The 18,632-nt window shown below is 51.6% G+C and overlaps 1 protein-coding gene across 3 annotated transcripts in view; it reads left to right on the forward strand.

Annotated features, from left to right (window-relative positions):
* Window positions 1-18,038, forward strand: part of CAMSAP1 (calmodulin regulated spectrin associated protein 1) — a 96,720-nt gene extending 78,682 nt beyond the window's left edge. For all 3 annotated transcript variants that reach the window (XM_039461352.2, XM_039461351.2, XM_074394512.1), the window contains 9 exons: window positions 526-617; window positions 1,105-1,189; window positions 1,872-4,293; window positions 5,946-6,082; window positions 6,433-6,641; window positions 6,967-7,069; window positions 9,298-9,413; window positions 10,066-10,184; window positions 14,995-18,038. In XM_039461352.2, coding sequence (XP_039317286.2) covers window positions 526-617; window positions 1,105-1,189; window positions 1,872-4,293; window positions 5,946-6,082; window positions 6,433-6,641; window positions 6,967-7,069; window positions 9,298-9,413; window positions 10,066-10,184; window positions 14,995-15,297 — 3,586 coding nt within the window. In that variant the 3' untranslated portion in view covers window positions 15,298-18,038. The remainder of the gene's footprint in view (window positions 1-525; window positions 618-1,104; window positions 1,190-1,871; window positions 4,294-5,945; window positions 6,083-6,432; window positions 6,642-6,966; window positions 7,070-9,297; window positions 9,414-10,065; window positions 10,185-14,994) is intronic.
* The last annotated feature ends 594 nt before the right edge of the window (window positions 18,039-18,632 follow it).

Raw genomic sequence — 18,632 nt, forward strand, 5'->3', positions numbered from 1 at the left:
ATGTACATTTTTACCCTCCCACCAGCAGTGTGGGAATGTTCATGCTGCTCTCTGATGGGTTTAAGTTACTCATCAATATTTTCACAGCTGTGGTTTAGTACAGCGGGCATCATCTTTGTGGTCTGTTTTATCTCTGAAGTTCGTTCTTTTTTTATTGAAGCAGTAATGTGCATATTTGAAAACTGTTGCTTGTCAAAGGACCACATTTTCTTTTTACTTTGGCTTATCTCAAAAGTTCACTCTAATGGCGGGTCAGGTTTTGCTTTTCCCATGGGAAGCTGGTTGTGTTGTAGACACATCCGGGAGTCTGTGTGCCCGTGTTTCCGGTGTGTGGATGTTCATGCCAAGCTTGAAGTTCCTGGTGCTCTTTTTCCTCATTTTTAGAGTCATTAATTTTTCCCTAACAGTCTGAGTTTCTCATAGCTTGGTGTGAATTCAGGATGGTCCTGTACACTTGTACATTTGTTGTTGAACTTGAAGGTTGATAAAGGTGTGATTTTTCCCCTTAATTCTTTTTGCATTTAGTGGGAAAGGAACTGCGGCCTTCAGCCCATCCCATCCTTTATTGCCACTGCGACAGAAACAGCAAAAATCCATGCAGGGAGAGGACACCCCTGGTAAGAATGTTGTTTCTTCCTTCTCATCTTTTTTCCTTAATTTCTCCTTACTGTAGATTAGTAAAAATCATGCATCTCAAAACTAAATCATCTTATTCTGATGTAGTGATTTTAGTTAAGACACTAGCCAAGTACATTTTAACTTGTGTTGATGTGTCTCAGAATGTATCGCCTTGCAGTGAAAGTATCTTTGAGAGCGATTATGTTCTGTGTAGTAGATACAGAGTGACTGGGGCGTCAGCAGGGGCTCACACATGCTCCAGTTCTCTCTCAGTTCTGGTGACTTCGTTGGACCAGTCGCTGTTGAACCACGTGTTGCCATTGGAATGAGTGAACATCGTATGGTTTTGCTTGTCTGCTTTCTGTGGGGCCCTTCTGGTGTATTGACTTGCGAGGCATTTTTCCGGAGAAATGATGGTCAAATTGAAAGAATTTCGAGGGATAGAAAATTGGTTACTTAACACTGTCTGTTTCCTCTGAACTGCAGATCAGCGACATCGATCGAATTCTTTGACCCGAGTTGATGGTCAGCCTCGAGGAGCAGCAATAGCATGGCCAGAAAAAAAAACCAGGTGAGTCTCTCCGTTTCAGAGATGTTTCTGTTTGGAATGTTTTTTACGTTAAACAGCAGTTCCTCAAGATGTCATCCCAACCCCCTGAGGATCACCGAGACTCTTTTAGGGAGTCCCTGAGGTCAGAATTATTTTTATAACAACACCAGGGAGTGACTGCCTCTCTGCGGCCTCACTCACTCTTCATGAGTGCGCTGTGGGATTTTTGAGAGGCTGCTTGTGTGGCAGCAGGGGGAGTCAGGTACGAGGGTCCAGCCAGATCCCAGAGCTGTACAGGTGTCAAGTAGTGCCTGCCCTTAAACTGGAAACTTGTGTTCTGGAGAATATAGTCATTTATCATGGAATGGGCTTATTACTGTAATTTTAATCAGTGTTTAGAAAACGTCTGAGCTTTAATTTCTAGGATGATAAATAGAAAGTAGTACTGATAAATAGAAATAAAAGCCCTGTGGGGTCCTCAGTAATTTTTAAGGGCATCAAGAGGTCCTGGGTATACAGTGTTTGGGAATCACTAAGCTGAAATGATCTCTGGTTTTCTTCTGCTCGGGGGAAGAGTGAGTTTAAGTCTCCTGCATGTGAGAGGCGTGTTCTCATTGCGTGGCTGGCGTTCTCACCTCCCGGTCCGTGTTGGGGTCTCTGGTGTATACAGCAGCACACCCAGTGGGCCTTCCCTGTGTTTCAGGCCCGCGTCCCAGCCGACGCCTTTTGCTTTGCATCATGCTGCGAGTTGTGAAGTGGATCCCAGCTCTGGCGACAGCGTCAGCTTGGCCCGCTCCATCAGCAAAGACAGTTTGGCATCCAATATTGTTAATCTGACCCCACAGAACCAGCCACACCCCACGGCCACGAAGACCCACGGGAAGAGCCTCCTGAACAATGTCAGTATTGAGGATGAGGAAGAGGAGCTCGTGGCTATTGTTAGAGCAGATGTGGCTCCCCAGAGTGCTGACCCGGAGTTCCCCAGGGCCTCACCCCGGGCCTCAGTTCTTACAGCAAGTGCCCAGTCTCCCCAGGGACAGCTGGACACCTTGGAAAGTAAGCCTGACAGTTTTTTCTTAGAGCCTTTGATGCCAGCGGTGCTTAAGCCAACGAAAGAGAAGCAGGTGATCACCAAGGAGGATGAACGGGGGGAAGGGAGACCGAGGAGCATTGCGTCCAGGAGGCCCAGCGAGGGCCCCCAGCCTTTGGTACGAAGGAAAGTGACTGGCAGTCGTGACTTGAATAGGACTTTTACCCCGATTCCTTGCTCAGAATTTCCCGTGGGCATGGACCCCACTGAGACAGGACCGCAGTCAGTGGAAACCGCAGGAGAGGTGTGTGGTGGGCCTCTGGCCCTCGGCAGATTCGATCAGTTCCCCCAGGGACCATCCACAGATGGCTTCTTCCTTCACGTAGGCAGGGCTGATGAGGACTCCGAGGGAAGGTTGTATGTTAGTTGTTCAAAAAGCCCCAACTCCCACGATTCAGAGCCGTGGACTCTCCTCAGGCAGGATTCTGACTCGGATGTGGTGGACCTAGAGGAGGCTGAGCATGATTTCATGGGTGAGGCCCATCCTGTGGTTCTCAGCAAATACGTCGGGGAGGAAGAGTCGGCCAAGCTGCAGGAGGACATGAAGGTGAAGGAACACGAAGACAAAGATGATGCCAGTGGCCGCTCGAGCCCCTGCCTGAGCACAGCGTCTCAGATGAGCAGCGTCTCCATGGCAAGTGGGAGCGTGAAGATGACCAGCTTTGCGGAGAGGAAGCTCCAGAGACTCAACAGCTGTGAAACCAAGTCTAGCACCAGCAGCTCCCAGAAAACCACGCCAGACGCGTCCGAGAGCTGCCCCGCTCCTCTGACGACGTGGAGGCAGAAGAGGGAACAGAGCCCGGGCCGGCATGGCAGGGACCCCGCCAGCCTCCTGGCATCCGAGCTAGTGCAGCTGCACATGCAGCTGGAGGAGAAGCGCAGGGCCATCGAGGCCCAGAAGAAGAAGATGGAGGCGCTGTCGGCGAGGCAGCGCTTGAAGCTAGGCAAGGCTGCATTCCTGCATGTGGTGAAGAAGGGCAAGGCTGAGGCCGCCCCACCCCTCAGGCCGGAGCACTTTACAAAGGAGTACTCCCAGCACAACGGGGAGGAGTGTGAGGATGGCGTCTCCAAAACCGAAGACTTTCTTGTGAAGGAGGAGCAGAGAGAGGAGCTCCTTCACGAGCCTCAGGATGTGGACAAAGAGAGCCTGGCCTTTGCTCAACAGCATAAAGCAAAAGACCCTGTGGCTCTGCAGGAGCTGGAGAGAAATAAGGTGATCTCCGCCGCCCTCCTGGAGGACACTGTCGGGGAGGTTGTCGACATGAACGAATGTGACCTTTCCATTGAGAAGCTCAACGAAACCATCAGTACGCTGCAGCAGGCCATCCTGAAAATCTCTCAGCAGCAGGAGCAGCTTCTCATGAAGTCCCCCACGGTCCCAGTGCCAGGCTCTAAGAATAACTCGCAGGACCACAAAGTGAAGGCGCCGGTCCACTTCGTGGAGCCACTCTCTCCCACGGGCATGGCTGGCCACCGCAAAGCCCCCCGACTGGGTCAGGGCCGGAATTCCCGTTCCGGAAGGCCGTCAGAGCTTAAGGTCCCGAAAGACAGGCCACAAGGCTCCTCCCGAAGTAAAACCCCGACGCCCAGTATAGAGACACTCCCGCACTTGAGACCCTTCCCTGCCAGCAGCCACCCTTGGACCCCCACAGATCCCAGCCTGGAAGGCGCCCCAGAGCCCAGTGGTGACCCTCATGGGAAGTGTCTCTTCGACAGTTACAGGCTCCACGATGAAAACAACCAGCGGACACTCACTCTGTCTTCTGCCAAAGACGCCAACATTCTGTCGGAGCAGATGAGCCTCAAAGAAGTTCTGGATGCCAGTGTGAAGGAGGCAGGGCCTGGCTCCTCAGACATCTCGGGAAAAGAGAGTGTCCATGTGGAGGAGCCCCTGAGGAGCAGGGCCAGCCTCATTGAAGTGGACCTCTCTGACCTGAAGGCCCCTGACGAGGACGGGGAGCTGGCAAGCCTCGATGGTTCGGCGGACCTCATCAGCGAAGGCGACCAGAAGCCGGGGGTCGGCTTCTTCTTCAAGGTAAGAGATCGGTAGTGTCTGCTTCAGGTGCCCGTGAGATGCCACCACCCCACGTGATTGTAAGAGAGTTAGAGAATGCACATCTGTGCAGGCTGGCCAGCCACTTCCGTAAGAGGCCCGGGGACATGTGTGTTTGGCTTTGTGGGCCACAGAGTCTCTGTCCTGAGGACTCTACTAGGCCAGAAGCAGCCCTGGGCAGTACGCAAGCAAGCGAGTGTGGTGTGGGTCGAGACAGCTTTGTTCTGAGCCCTGAAACTGGAATTTCACGTGATTTCAACATAGTTTTCTTTTGGTGATTTTCTAGTCAAAACCCCGTTGTTGCCTTGTCCTGCCCCAAAGTGTAAAAAGTGTTCATCGCTAGAATGCACTGGCAGTGGCCAGGACTGGCCTGTGGGCTGAAGTTTGCCAGCCTCTGATGTAGCAACTTCAGAAAACATTTATGTCTTTCTTGTAATATTTTTTCCTTACAGGTGAAGGGAAGCGTCAACTGTGAGAACTGTTTTCATAGCCAGCTACTGTGCCATGTGATGTTCCCGTCAGGGATGTTCATCATCTCCTAAGATTATAAGACCGTATTTTTTGTTGTAGCTTTTCAGTGTTTAGATATATTTTGATACAGTTACTTACAATAGCAGATACAGTCATGTGCTTTACAGGTCTGTAGCCTAGGAGCAGGGGCTGATAGAGCCTAGGCGTGTGGGGGCTCTGTCATCCAGGTGTATGCACACTCCGTGATGCCCACGCATCAGCGAAGTCACCTAAGGACAACCTGTTTCTCAGAAGGTTTCCCCTGGGCAAGCGATACGCAGCTGTTTTCTGCTTTGCCTCCAGGCAGTTGTGAATTTGAGTGAGAGGATACCGAATAATCAGGCATTTCTTAGCAAAAGAGGCAAGCTTTATTTGGTGGTTGCACTTCTGAAATGTAAACAAAACTTCAGTATTCGCTCTTTTTTTTTGGACAGAGTCTTGCTCTGTTGCCCAGGTTGAAGTACAAGGGCATGATCTCTGCTCACTGCAACCTCTGCCTCCTGGGTTCAAATGATTCTCCTGCCGTAGCCTCCCAAGTAGCTGGGATTACAGGCTTGTGTCACCATGCCTGGCTAATTTTTTTTTTTTTTTTTTCTTTAAGTGAAGACAGGGTTTCACCCTGTTGGCCAGGCTGGTCTTGAACTCCTGACCTCAGGTGATCCACCCTTCTTGGCCTCCCAGAGTGCTAGGATTATAGGCAGGAACCGCTGTGCCTGGCCAATTTTTGTATTTTTAGTAGAGAAAAGGTTTTGCCATGTTCGGAAGGCTGGTCTCAAGCTCATGATCTCAAGTAATCCACCCTTCTTGGCCTCCCATAGTGCTGGGATTACAGGCATGAGCCACCGTGCCCAGCCTTGCTTTTATTTTGGAAATATACATGTACTTTTTAAGGCAAACTGGATCTTGTGTGAGACGTTTGGAAAGTTTGGTGATGCCTAGTACCTTTGAAATGCCCTTTGTCTTCCATTCGTATGTTAGAGTCTGTACCGGTTAAAGAAAAGCGTTAGAATTCTTTATGTGTTAAACTTTTAAAAGCGTAGTGAAAGTCTGCTGCTGGGTTGCGTATGGCTGCATCGGGCGTGTGAGGGGGTTCCTGTCATGCTCTATGTGGCTCTGTCTTGCAGGATGAACAGAAAGCAGAAGATGAGCTTGCCAAGAAGCGGGCGGCCTTCCTCCTGAAGCAGCAGCGTAAGGCCGAGGAGGCCCGCGTGCGCAAGCAGCAGCTGGAGGCAGAGGTGGAGCTCAAGCGCGATGAAGCCCGGTGAGCCTCCTGCTGCGGGGGAGGGCTGACGGAGCAGGAGCCTGGCGGGTCCCCAGCAGCCCCTCTTCCCTTCCTGGCCCTGGTGACGGACCACAGCAGCAAGTGCCTGTGAGGGTCTCCCTTCTCCCACAGACGACCTCCCTGAACTTTCACGGCCCCTGCCGATGAGCAGTCGGGACGTGTGTGTCTGGTGGCCGGTGTGGCGGCGTGGCCTGGGTGGGTCATCTCCAGGGCTGCCCTTGCAGCCTCTGTTTCACCTGTGGAGGCTGGCCACCCTGGATCCCAGCGGCTGGGGGGAAGCCGGCAGAGGCCCCATGACCGAGCAGCGTCTGGGCGTGTGTTTCTCTCAGGCGCAAAGCTGAGGAAGACCGGGTCCGGAAGGAGGAGGAGAAGGCGCGGCGCGAGCTCATCAAGCAGGAGTACTTGCGGAGGAAGCAGCAGCAGATCTTGGAGGAGCAGGGGCTCGGCAAGCCCAAGTCAAAGCCCAAGAAGCCGCGGCCGAAGTCGGTGCACCGGGAGGAGTCCTGCAGCGACTCGGGCACCAAGTGCTCCTCCACCCGTAAGCAGTCCCTGCATGGGCAGCGCTTCCTGCCGCCGGTGGCGGCCTCACGGGCTGCATCTCATTTCCGTTTTCTCAAGAGCAGTGTGAGGCGGGACGGGTGGAGATGGCTCTCCCCGTTTCACACATGAGAATGTTGGGACCGCTGCTCTGAGACGCGGCACATCCAGGTGCAGCCCGGCTCCCCGGGGCAGGATGGGGATGTGGCCTCTGTGGCCGCACTCTGCAGGGCGAGGCGAGGGGAGCAGGTACAGGGAACAGATAGGTGTCTGTCGGAAACGTCGGAAGCTGTTCATGCACCACCGTCGGTTTCTGTCTCTGGCAGCTGATAACTTGAGCCGGACTCAGTCAGGCTCCAGCCTGTCATTGGCCTCGGCGGCGACGACGGAACCCGAGAGCGTTCATTCCGGGGGCACACCCTCTCAGCGGTAAGGGGCCTGAGACACTGCCGCCGGCTGGGCTGGAGGATGTTGGGAGGGGAGGGTGGGACTTCCTGATTAAAAACTCTGAGAGAGGGTTTTGTAACTTTTAATTTTGATATCATTTCACATTTACAGAACAGTTGCAATAATGTCACCAGGCATCCCAGTGCCCTTCACGCAGGCTCCCCAGCTGGTTAGACCTGGCGGCCGGCCTCTGCTTTACTGCTCCCCCCGCCACCCTCCTCACACTCGCACGTGTGCTTTTTCATCATCATGAGTCAATCGGAGACCAAGGATGGTGGCCCACTCCTGTGAATCCAGCACTTTGGGAGGCTGAGGCAGGAGGATCACTTGGGCTCAGGAGTTCAAGACCAGCCTGGGCAACAGAATGCGACCCCCGTTTCTACAAAAAATACCCCCCAAAAAAAAGTTAGCTGGGCATGGTGGCACCCACTTAAAGTCCCAGCTACTTGGGAGGCTGGGGTGGTAGTGCCGCTTGAGCCCAGAAAGTTGAGGCTGCAGTGAGCTCTGCTCGTGCTACTGCACTCCACACAGATGCTGCCAAACCCCCAACACCAAAAACAAACAGAAAAAACCACTCAGCTGCAGACGTCTGGCCCTTTACAGTATGTATTTCCTAGAACAAGATGTTTTCTTGTGTGATCAGTTACCAAGCCAGCATGTTCATCCGATTCACAGTACCCATTCAGTTGTCCCAAGAGTGTCCCTGACAACTGTGTTGTCCCCTAGTCCAGGATCTGGTTTGGGGCTACAAATGGCCTTGAAATGGCATGGTCCTTTAGTCTCCTTCAATCCAGAGCAGTTCCTTAGCCTGTCTGTGCCTTCCTTGACCTTGACTTTTGATAAGCACAGGTCAGTTTTCCTGGCTGCCTCTCAGTTTTGGTTTCCTGTGATGAGACTGCGGCCTCGTGCTTCTGATTGAGCCGCCCAGAAGTGAGTGTGCATCTTTCTCAGCACGGCTTCTCAGGTGGGCCCCAGGACTGCTCATGTCATGAGGAAGTGACTTTGGGGGAGAGGTTGGGGACTGGTCTGGACCTCACGGAATTGCCTTGCAAGGACTTTAGTGACTGTGCAGCTCCTGCTCACTGCTTCCTCCACCACGCTTGTTGTCCCTTCCGTGGGAGCAAGGGTCTTCCCCCGACCATGTGTTCCTTTTTCTTTTGAGATGGACTTTTGTTCTTTGTTGCCCAGGCTGGAGTGTACTGGCCCAATCTCAGCTCACTGCAATCTCAGCTCACAGCAACCTTCGCCTCCTGGGTTCAAGGAATTCTTGTGCCTCAGCCTGCCGAGTAGCTGGGACTACAGGCACGCACCACCATGCCCAGCTAATTTTTGCATATTTAGTAGAGATGCGGTTTTACCATGTTGTCCAAGCTGTTCTTGAACTCCTGACCTCATGATCTGCCTGACTCAGCCTTCCAAAGTGTTGAGATTACAGGCGTGAGCCACTGTGCCCGGCCGTGTCGCTTTATGTTTATGAGTACACCATGTGGCCCCTGCTCTGTCTGCACCCGTGAGCCACGTTTTCTTGTCTCTTCCCCATCTCATGGCTCCTTGTCCCTGGGCTTTGTGGCGGATCCCTCCAAGGGACTGCAGATTCTGCGTGGGTTTTTATTCTGGCCATCAGTTACCCTGAGTGGATTCAAACTCCAGTGCTATCTGCTTTCTCGTGAGAGCAGCAGCTGACATCTCTGAGCAGCTGTGTCCAGATTTTTGGCATCTTTTGTGCTCAGTGGAGACTTCCTTGCAGGGTGGAGCTCAGGTCTTCCATGGATCAGAGTCACTGGGGCCCAGGTTTTCAGACTCAGCCTGCTGTGGCCTCTCCTTCCCTAGGTCTCATCCCTGGCTGGGCAGCACAAGTGGCCCAGGCTTCATCCTGTGGCTTCCTGAGCCAGCAGCACTGTGGCTCAGTGCTGTGCCTGTGCCCTGCTCCAGGGGCAGTGCCTTGAGCAAAGGCTGTGTGGAGGGGAACCCCCTCCGTGAAGGGCTGACTGTCTGTCTTCATCCCCTTAGTGCCTGGAGTGTTTGCTTTTGTGTTTTGCTCAGAGCGTCTGTTACTATGTGGGGGATGTGGTGACTCGAGCCCCGTGTCACTGGAAGCCTCCTCCCCTGCTGATGTGCTCCTATTCTGGCTGTGGGCCAGCCCTTTGCCAGCGGTAGTGAGAGGAAGCCAGCACTTCACCTGCCTGTCTCTTGTCCGTTTCTGCCTGCAGAGTGGAATCCATGGAAGCCTTGCCCATACTGAGCCGGAACCCGAGCCGGAGCACGGACCGAGACTGGGAGACCGCGTCGGCGGCGTCTTCCCTGGCCTCGGTGGCTGAGTACACAGGTGACAGCCTTCCCTCCTTAGAGGTTGTCGTATATACGACCACAGGCCTTTGTGTGGCTATTGCATTAACTGTTCTCTATTTTGGTCTAAAAAGTCTTTTTCTAGCAAAGATGTTTTATTTAGTGAAAGAAGGCTAATTTTAGCTCCTCGGTGCTGAAATGGGCATGTAGCTTAGTAGAAGCTCTTAGTCCGCCTTGCCCTCCTGGTGGTCTACCCTGCTGTCTGCCATGCAGGTTCGGCAGAGCCGGGGAGTGCTGGGGCTTCTTGGCTCTCACCAGCTGCCCTCTGAGCCAGGCGTGGGCTCAGGACATGGTGAACTGGAGGGGCTGCTGTGGCTGAGGAGTATATCCTGGGGCCTTTGAGCTTTAGCCTTTTTACGAGTTATTTTCCTGGTTGTGCCTTTATAGCTAAGTTGCTGAATTTAGAAAGGAGGTAAATTATTGATTACCTTTGTCTTTGGTTGTTTAAACATTTGTAACTTAAAATTCTTTTGAATAGACTTTAAGTAGCTTTTACTTCCCATTTTAAATAGTCATAAGTATCTGTAGTTCAGTGTACCCATTGCTTGCATCCGAGACATCGTTGGTTTTCTTTGTTGTGTGTGTTTGTGCCTTAAAATGATGATTTTGCCACCCCTGGCCTTGTTTCTTAGGCCCCAAGCTCTTCAAGGAGCCCAGCAGCAAATCAAACAAGCCGATTATTCACAATGCCATATCCCATTGCTGCCTGGCCGGAAAAGTGAATGAACCCCACAAGAATTCCATACTGGAGGCAAGTGTCATGTTTCAACACTCAGGTTTTATGTAGCATAAAAAGTGTTTATAAATTAAGAGTTCTTTTTAAAAGAAAACATCCCAATCCTTGATGCACAAGCGTTACTGCTGTGCGGTAGTGACTGGCCCTTTCCCTGGCAATCGCCAGGCGGGGGCACCCACGGCCCTCTCCTGAAGCTCTGCGTGGTGTTGCCAAGGCTATGGGAGTTCGAGTGGCCTCAACGGAGAGCAGAATTCTCACCAGAGGTAGGGCCTAGACAAGTGGGAAAGGTCTCTGTGGGCAGAGGTAGGGTCTTGAGGTGGGGCCTTCTGGGCAGGTGAGAAGGCTTGTGCGTTCAGGGTGGGTGAGAGTGGGGGCGGAGGTGATGGGAGGGGCCTTGGGTCCCTCTGGGTTGGGGTAGGCTGTGAAATGAGGAAGGAAAAAGCTTAAATTTTTTTGTGGGGATGGAGTCTCACGCTGTCCCTAGGCTGGAATGCCTGTCCCTAGGCTGGTGTGATTTTGGCTCACTGCAGTGTCCGCCTCCTGGTTTCAAGCGATTCTGCCTCAGCTTCCCGAGTAGCTGGGACTGCAGGCGTGCATCACCACGTCCAACTAATTTTTGTCTGTTTAGTAGAGACGAGGTTTCACCATGTTGGCCAGATGGTCTCAATCTCTTGACCTCGTGATGTGCCCGCCTCGCCCTACTAAAGTTCTAGGATTACAGGCATCAGCTACCATGCCTGGCCTAAATTTTTTTAAGTGGAGAAAAGCAGTGGAGCCAGAGGGGGTCGTGTGACTAGAGACACAGGAGGCTGGCAGCAGGGTGGTGCTCATGGGGAAGCCCGTGTGCTGGGAGTGGGGCAGAGCCGGGACCGTGTCGGGAGCAGCTCCACCTTTGAGTCTGGGCTTGCCAGAGAATGGGAGGCTTGTCTCGGGAAGATGCTAGTCGCTTTGGTTTTGTCACCTCCCCGGGGCAGCACTGCCCATGTTTGCTGCTGGAGTGAGGTCCAGCTTCTGTCGCTCTAAAGGTGAGGCAGCAGTCTCACTGGGTGGGACGATGCAGTGGAGCTGGAGATGGAGGGAGGGTGGGGGTCAGCACTCGTGCCCTGCACAGTCTGGAGCTTTACATATGCAGGGGAGGGAGGAGGGGGGAGCCTCAGTCATGTCACAGGCGGTCATGGTCTGCCTGCCCTGTCCTGGGTGCTAAACACAGCCACAGCCTGGGCCCCGATGCTAACAGAGAAGTCGAGCGCACTGTCCTCTGGTGGAGGGATGGAGCCTGCAGGGCCAGGCCAGAAATACCTGCAGCTCTGTGGGCCACGAGGGCCTGTTGGTGCAGTGTAGATGGAGCACGGGCGAGGGGCCGTGGCTGGCCCCGTGACCTCCATTCATAGAGGAGGGCTGGGCATGTCTGGGCCATGAGCTAGAAGTCTGGGCCGGCTGCAGCGCTCAGTGGGAGCGTTGGTCACCGTAGGTCTTAATGAGAAGGTGGTAACATTTGAGCACAGACTTGGAGGGAGGGTGCAGATTTTGGGGAAGGCTGTTCCAGGCAGGTGGGAGTGAGTCATCCCAGGGTCCGTGGGCCGTAGTGAACCTGTGCTGGAGGAACACCCAGGAGGACGGGGCAGGGTTCAGAGGCTGCATCCCCACGTGGGGCCTCTGTGGGCTGAAGGAGGACTCAACTTTACTCAGAGTAAGATCGTGGGCACAGGTGTGGGCAGAGCAGGGCCAGGAACCCACCTCCCTTTCCCAGTAGATCAGAGTAGTCCATGAGGTAGCCTGGAGATGAGTGAGGAGAAGCCGGGGCCGGTGTGGCGGGGTGGGGAGGAAGGAGTGAGGAGGGCAGGAGAAGCCCCGCGTCTGCTGAGTGCGTGGACTCCGGAGCATGTGTGCATGCCTGGGGAGGGGCTCGGAAGCAGGAATCTGAGGGTCCTGTGCAGGTTCTAGGCTGGCCCCTGAGGGGCAGGAGTGGGATTCCAGGGGAGAGGAGGCAGAGCCACCGGACCCGTCCCCGTCTGAGGCACGTGTGCCGTAGGCCGTAAGTTGCTGGCCTTGGGATACCACGGCGTGTGAACGAGGGAATGAGAATTATGCAACAGTCTGTCACCCACCAGAAATTCTGCTTTTTAATAATTAAGACCAACCTCTGGTCCTCAGTTGGTTGTTTTAGTTGTGAAAATGAAAGCGGTCTATGGAATTTGTGACCCACTTTAAAACGGACGTGTTCTTTTCTTGATGGTGCACATCATCTAGACTAAGAATGGCCCCCGACCCAGGCAGGTCTTTCATGGGACTGGGGACGGAAGCGACCGTGGTCACGCTCTTCCTGCTTAGATTTCCACGTGGAGAGGTGGTTGGCTCTTTGTATCAGTGGCCCTCAGGGTCACCCTCATGCGGAGATGCCCTGGAAGGACCATGGGCCTCAGTGTGGAGTCGACCCACAGCTTAGATTTATTCCAGCAATGTGAAGGGAGCCAGAGCCACTGGGTGCAGAGGAGGAGACCCGGGCGGGAGCCAGGCTCCGTGCAGCCCTCTACTCAGAGTCCACAGCAGCCTGCGGGCCGTGGAAAGCCTTTTCGAGACTGGATGCCCTGAGCTCTCCCTGAGGGCTGGTCACAAGGTACACCCCCTGGCTAGGACGCCTGGGAGGATACCAGGGTCAGCATGCAGACCAGCAGCTCAGGCTCAGGGAGCCCCTCCTGTCAGCCTGTGAGTGACTGGGAACTCCACAGACAGCACGATCCCAGGCACCCTCTGAGGGCTGCCCTGCAGGCCGGCCTTTCTAGGGCAGCAGCCCTCTTGGCCATGCCTCGGAAGTCGTGGGCACCACACGCTTTCTTACTGTGGAGGTGACAACAGATCAGATGAGCTCCACTCCCCCACAGTGCCACTGTCCCTACAGATTATTCTTTCTTATTGGCATCTAATTCTGTTCATATTTAAACAGTGTTTGTAGGGTTGAAATCAGTATTATATATACAGTTTTGGGTTCTTTCAAAAATACATATATTTATTTAAAATAATAAGCCCATTATATGCTGATACATTATGTATTTATGAAAAATAACTTTTCTGAAGCCAAATAAATAGAAAAATGGCATTGACATAAGAGAGCTGGCATCTCAGCTGCTTGTGCCTTCCGTCCAGTACAGCCTCACGGCCCAGGGCCTTGAGAAGGTGTCACCACACACTCCTGAGAGAAGCGAGTGAGAAGCAGTGAGGCCTTAGCCTCTCATAGTCCAGGGCTTGACCTTACAATTCCTGGGAAGGTCTCAGGCCTCCTGGGTTGCGTGTGGAGAACTGGGAAGGACTCACGTGCTCAGATTCCCAGGCATGCGGAGGATCTGTTTTTAAAAGTTATCAAAACACTTGAAGATATATTTTAAACTTTAGAATACAATCCACAAACGCTGTGATAGGCATCAGCAGTTTGTCATCTTTACTTCAGATTATTTTGTTGTTTTTTTTTTTTTTTTATCGAGACAGAGTTTTGCTCTGTCACCCAGGCTGGAGTACAGTGGCGTGATCTTGGCTCACTGCACCTTCTGCCTCCCAGGTTCAAGCAGTTCTCCAATTAGCTAGGACTGCAGGCATGCGCCACCACACCCTGCTAATTTTCGTATCTTTAGTAGAGATGGGGTTTCACCATACTGGCCAGGCTGGTCTTGAACTCCTGATCTCAAGTGATCCGCCCACATTGGCCTCCCAAAGTGCTGGGATTACAGGCGTGAGCCACCGCACCCAGGCCAGATTCTTCTTTGATAACAGCTTTATGAGATATCATTCACATACTGTCAAATTCACCCTTTTAAACTATACCATTCAGTGGTTTTTAGTACATTTATAGAATCCGCAACCATTACCACTGCCTAATTACAGAATGTGTTGATCCCCCAGAAAGAAACTCCACCCGCGAACAGTCACTCACTAGTCTTCCCTGCCCCAGCTCTTGGCAGTTGCCAGTCTACTGTCTGTCTCCATGGATTTGCCTTTTCTGGACGTTTTTATAAATGGAATCATCGTTTCTGTGGCCTTCTGGGTTGGGCTTCTTTCACTTGGCATGGTGCTGTGAGCTTTATTGGTGTAGAGTGTAGCGGGACTCCAACCTTTTCGTGGCTGCATGGTACCCATGCCTGCTCAACCCTGTGCTGTTGATCTGTTCATCTGCTGATGCACACTTGGGTTGATTCTACTGAAAACATTTGTTACTGATACAGAACAGATTGTACGTGTTTTTGGGGTACATGTCATATTTTTGTTTCAACTTTTTGCCTGTGAGGGACAGTGCTGTTATTTATATGCAGTGTTTTATGTGGACGTGTGTTTTCATTTCCTTTGGGTGTATACATGAGACAGGAGTTGCTGGATCCCACGATAACTGCCTGGCGGTTTGGAGAACGGCCAGGTTGTTTTCACAGTGGCTGCTGCGCTCTGCGTCCCCCTGGCAGTGAAGGAGCCCCGCTGCTCGCCAGCACTCATTACCGCCCCTCTCCTGGGTGCCAGCCATCCTCATGGGCATGACGCGGCGTCTCATGGTGGTTCTGACTGGCATTTCTCTGGTGGCTAATGATGAGCATCTTTTCCTTTGGTTTTCCACTTAATCTTAAAAGCACTTTTTCCCCTTGCTTGCCTGGATTTCTTAAGTCTTAATGGCATAGAACGCTCCAGGACCGGGGTCCACCGTCATTGTTGAAAATAGGCAGGCTGTAGCTGACGTGGGAGAGCTTCTCAGGGAGCGGCTCCTGTTGAGGCGCTGCAGGAACCCACCCCGGGGTGGCTGGAGTGGCTCTGAAGTGTTTGTCTCTTCCCCTTTTCTCTCTCCACACAGGAGCTGGAGAAGTGTGATGCCAATCACTACATCATCCTGTTTCGTGATGCTGGCTGCCAGTTCAGGGCGCTTTACTGCTACTATCCTGACACTGAGGAAATCTACAAACTCACTGGCACGGGGCCAAAGAACATCACCAAGAAAATGATCGACAAACTGTATAAATACAGCTCAGACCGAAAACAGTTTAACTTGATCCCAGCTAAAACCATGTCTGTCAGTGTGGACGCACTCACAATTCACAACCACCTGTGGCAGCCCAAGCGGCCCGCAGTGCCAAAGAAGGCCCAGACTCGTAAATGACCCCGATGCGGCCGGCGTCCAAAGGGTGACCCAGACTTGTAAATGACACCCTTGTGGCCGGCATCCAGAGGGTGCCACGGGGTCCTTATTTATTGTTTTCATCTGTTTGGGTACGAAGTGTGCAAAGTCACAGACCTTTTGCAAAGAGGTTTCTAGACAACAGAAGAAAACCCCTCTCTCAGCGCTCATCTCACTCAGAGGATGCCAGGCAGGGCGAGGATGGAGGAGCAGATGCCGCCTTTGCAGTGGCTCATGCTGCTGTGGCCGCCGTTGACCACTGAAGCTCCCGGAGGAGGGTGTTCCTGGGCGAGGTCCCGGGCTGCGGAGCCCCCTTACTTGAAGTTCCCCTTCAGCATAAACTAGACGTGACCCACTTTGCTTTCTCGCTTCTCACCTTGCCCCTTGCACATTGCCCGGCGCCCTCTTGTTGGCCAGCCGTAATCTCATGTGACTGTAGGACTGAGGCTCGATCTTGGCTTGGGGTGTTTGAATGTCTTTAGAAAAGAAATTCATAGTGGGAAATCTTTCATTTGAGAAGTTGTATATTTATTGATTGTGTCTACTGCCAACATTTATATCCAATTCTAAGATTTCTGAAAAAGATTCTTATTCCTTGCTGCTCAGCAGAAGTTTACAGAAAATACCAGTTCACTAAAAGCACTGAAATCTGCAAAGTATGTCTTCTGCTAAAATAACGTTTACAAATGTGAAGATGATTTCTGGCACGCAATCATGAGGACGGGGAACGGTACTAGGCGCTGGTGTTTGCCTCATTTAAAGTAGGCAAGCTGAGCCAACTGCAGCCATCATTAATTCAGTTTTGGATAGTGCGCCGATTTGTTCACTTTAATAAAGACAGATTTTGGTAAAGTAGAATATTTTTCACTCTGAGCATGTTTGTCCTAAAAGGTGATGCACTTAAGCCGACAGTCCCTTTAGTGGTTTCATTAGGTCACGGCCTGTCCTGTCTGGGTTCTGCGTCTGGAAGCGCTGTGTACTCTCAGGAGCGTGCCCTTTCCAGGTAGACGGCTACCTTTGTTTTGTTGCCGATTTGAAAACAAGTGATTGTTTGCAGTTATTTCAGAGCTCCAAGTAAGTGGATGGCTTTGGGTTCTTCCTGCCTTGGTCCCAATGGTGTTGATGCTTCTGCGGAGCGGGCATTCCCAGGAGCAGGTGTGTGCCAGCCTCAGCTGCCAGACACTGCTGCCACTGACCAGCTGCCAGAAGATTCTGGAGCCACTTACATTAGTTTTGCACATATTTTCTTGGGAGTGTTACTTGAATCTATCTTGAACGGCAGAAGAAATTAAAAGATCAATAGGGAGAAAAAGACAAGTGTAACTGACATAATTTTAGACGAGAAAGGTCAGTCGTGTACATAAGGAGGGAAATGGTACAGAACGCTAGAAGGAGTTATAGGTCTTATCCCCTTTCCTCAGTCCTTTGAAGAAAAGTACAGTCTGTTGCGATTTTGTATATATTGTGTTAGCCACAGCCGCTCTGTCCTGTAAATAGGGAACTCAAGGCTGTATGATTCCTCAAGTGCTGAGTGTCACACAGTCCCAAGTGAACTTCCTGTTACCATGCTTTCACACGTGTGCTTTATTCCTCACTGTATGTTTGATATTACCGTATTTATTTTAAGAAAGCACTAAAATGTAATAAAGTCATGAACTAATTTGCTTTACATTGAATTGTACGTGTGAGGTTGCTGTGGCTCATTTTGCTGACCAGGCGTCACCAGCCCCTTGCTTTATAGAGTTTCTTGTTGCTGTTTACCATGGCCCTGTCGAAGTCAGTGGGATTGGACTGTTTTTAATGACGAGCTAGAAAATGTCTGGCATAGAGCTGGAAAACGGCATTCCCATGGAACTTCTGAGCGAATTCTTGATTTTCTCCATGGAATCAGCTGGTGTGCGGGGCACGCTGAAACGTGTCCTTCAGCCTGTAGGATTGTTTGCTGTTGGGTGCCAGTAAGCACTAAGGTGGCGTGGATGTTCCTGATGTCCTGAGTGTTCGCCTCATGGTTGACGGACGCGTCCCCGCGTTCTTCGTGCCTGGACGCCGCAACCCTTTTAATTTGTCCTGAGAAGTTTCAGACACAGGATTCATTTTTGTGGTGGTGCTTTTAGGCCTTTCTGGCTTGGGTGGTGGTAAATTACGATTTTGCAGTTCAGGACACTGAGTCGTAGCTGTTTACAAACGTCTCCTGTTTTCAAGGCCCCTGCAGTGGTCTTGGCGTCTCGTTGCAGATTTTCAGCGGAATGCTCGCACATCTTTCGTTGCCTCTCAGAATTCTAACCTTGTTGTTTCAGGCAAGCTGCTCTACCCTTTACAAAGTTATATCCTGTAAAGAAAGTGTAAACCAAATGATTGAATGTATGATGAAGTTTATGTGTAAATCCTTGGTCATGCCAGAATTCTGGGAGCCCTGAGGGGTTGAAAGAGAAATGAAACTTGAGTGAGTCTCATTGTTTTACACGTGTATGTGCAGATACGTTATCTTCTACCCACGTCAAAGACGGACTGTTTTCCAGGTGCGCTGTTGACTTTCTACGCATGTCACTGCGGTGCAGTCTCTTATCAGACTTCAGGCCCAAACTAGACTCTTCACTCAGGCAAAACTGAAAAGTGGAATAATTCTAAATTACTTCTAGGTTATACTTTTACCTCCCTGAAACTGTAGTTGTCGCTTGGAGGGCCAAATATTTATTGAAATAAAATTTTCTGTTAAAAATTCATCAACTTGGAGAACGTTTTACAATCAGTTGTGGTTTATTTTGTGAAATGGGTTTGACTTGTGAGAAGTGTGAACGGGCGTCTCCTTAAAGCAGTTGCATTTCACCTTTTCTGTGAATGTTTTTGAGAAGGAGAGTAGCTGTATCACTGCATCATTGTTCTGGTCAGATCCATCCATGTTACTGGGAATCGGACACACCCAGGATTGCAGCTCTGACGTTCACACCTGCCTTCTCTTACAGGACGGGGGCGGGTGCCTTGCTGTGGTCTAGAGTTTTTTGTGGCATCGAAGGTGAAGGTGGAGATGTGTTTTTAAGGGCAGTCCAGTGGATTCAGACATCACCAGCGGTGCCATGTAGGATATTCTGTGGTGGGCGGATTACCTGAAGTCACAAGTTCAAGACCAGCCTGGCCAACATGGTAAAACCCCATTTCCATTAAAAATACAAAAATTAGCCAGGTGTGGTGGTGGGCACCTGTGGTCCCAGCTATTCAGGAGGCTGGGGCAGGAGAATCACTTGAACTCAGGAGGCGGAGGTTGCAGTGAGCTGAGACTGTGCCACTGCATTCCAGCCTGGGTGACAGCGAGACTCTTA

Source organism: Saimiri boliviensis, chromosome 2 (assembly GCF_048565385.1).
Source record: "Saimiri boliviensis isolate mSaiBol1 chromosome 2, mSaiBol1.pri, whole genome shotgun sequence".
Taxonomy (NCBI): Eukaryota; Metazoa; Chordata; class Mammalia; order Primates; family Cebidae; genus Saimiri; species Saimiri boliviensis.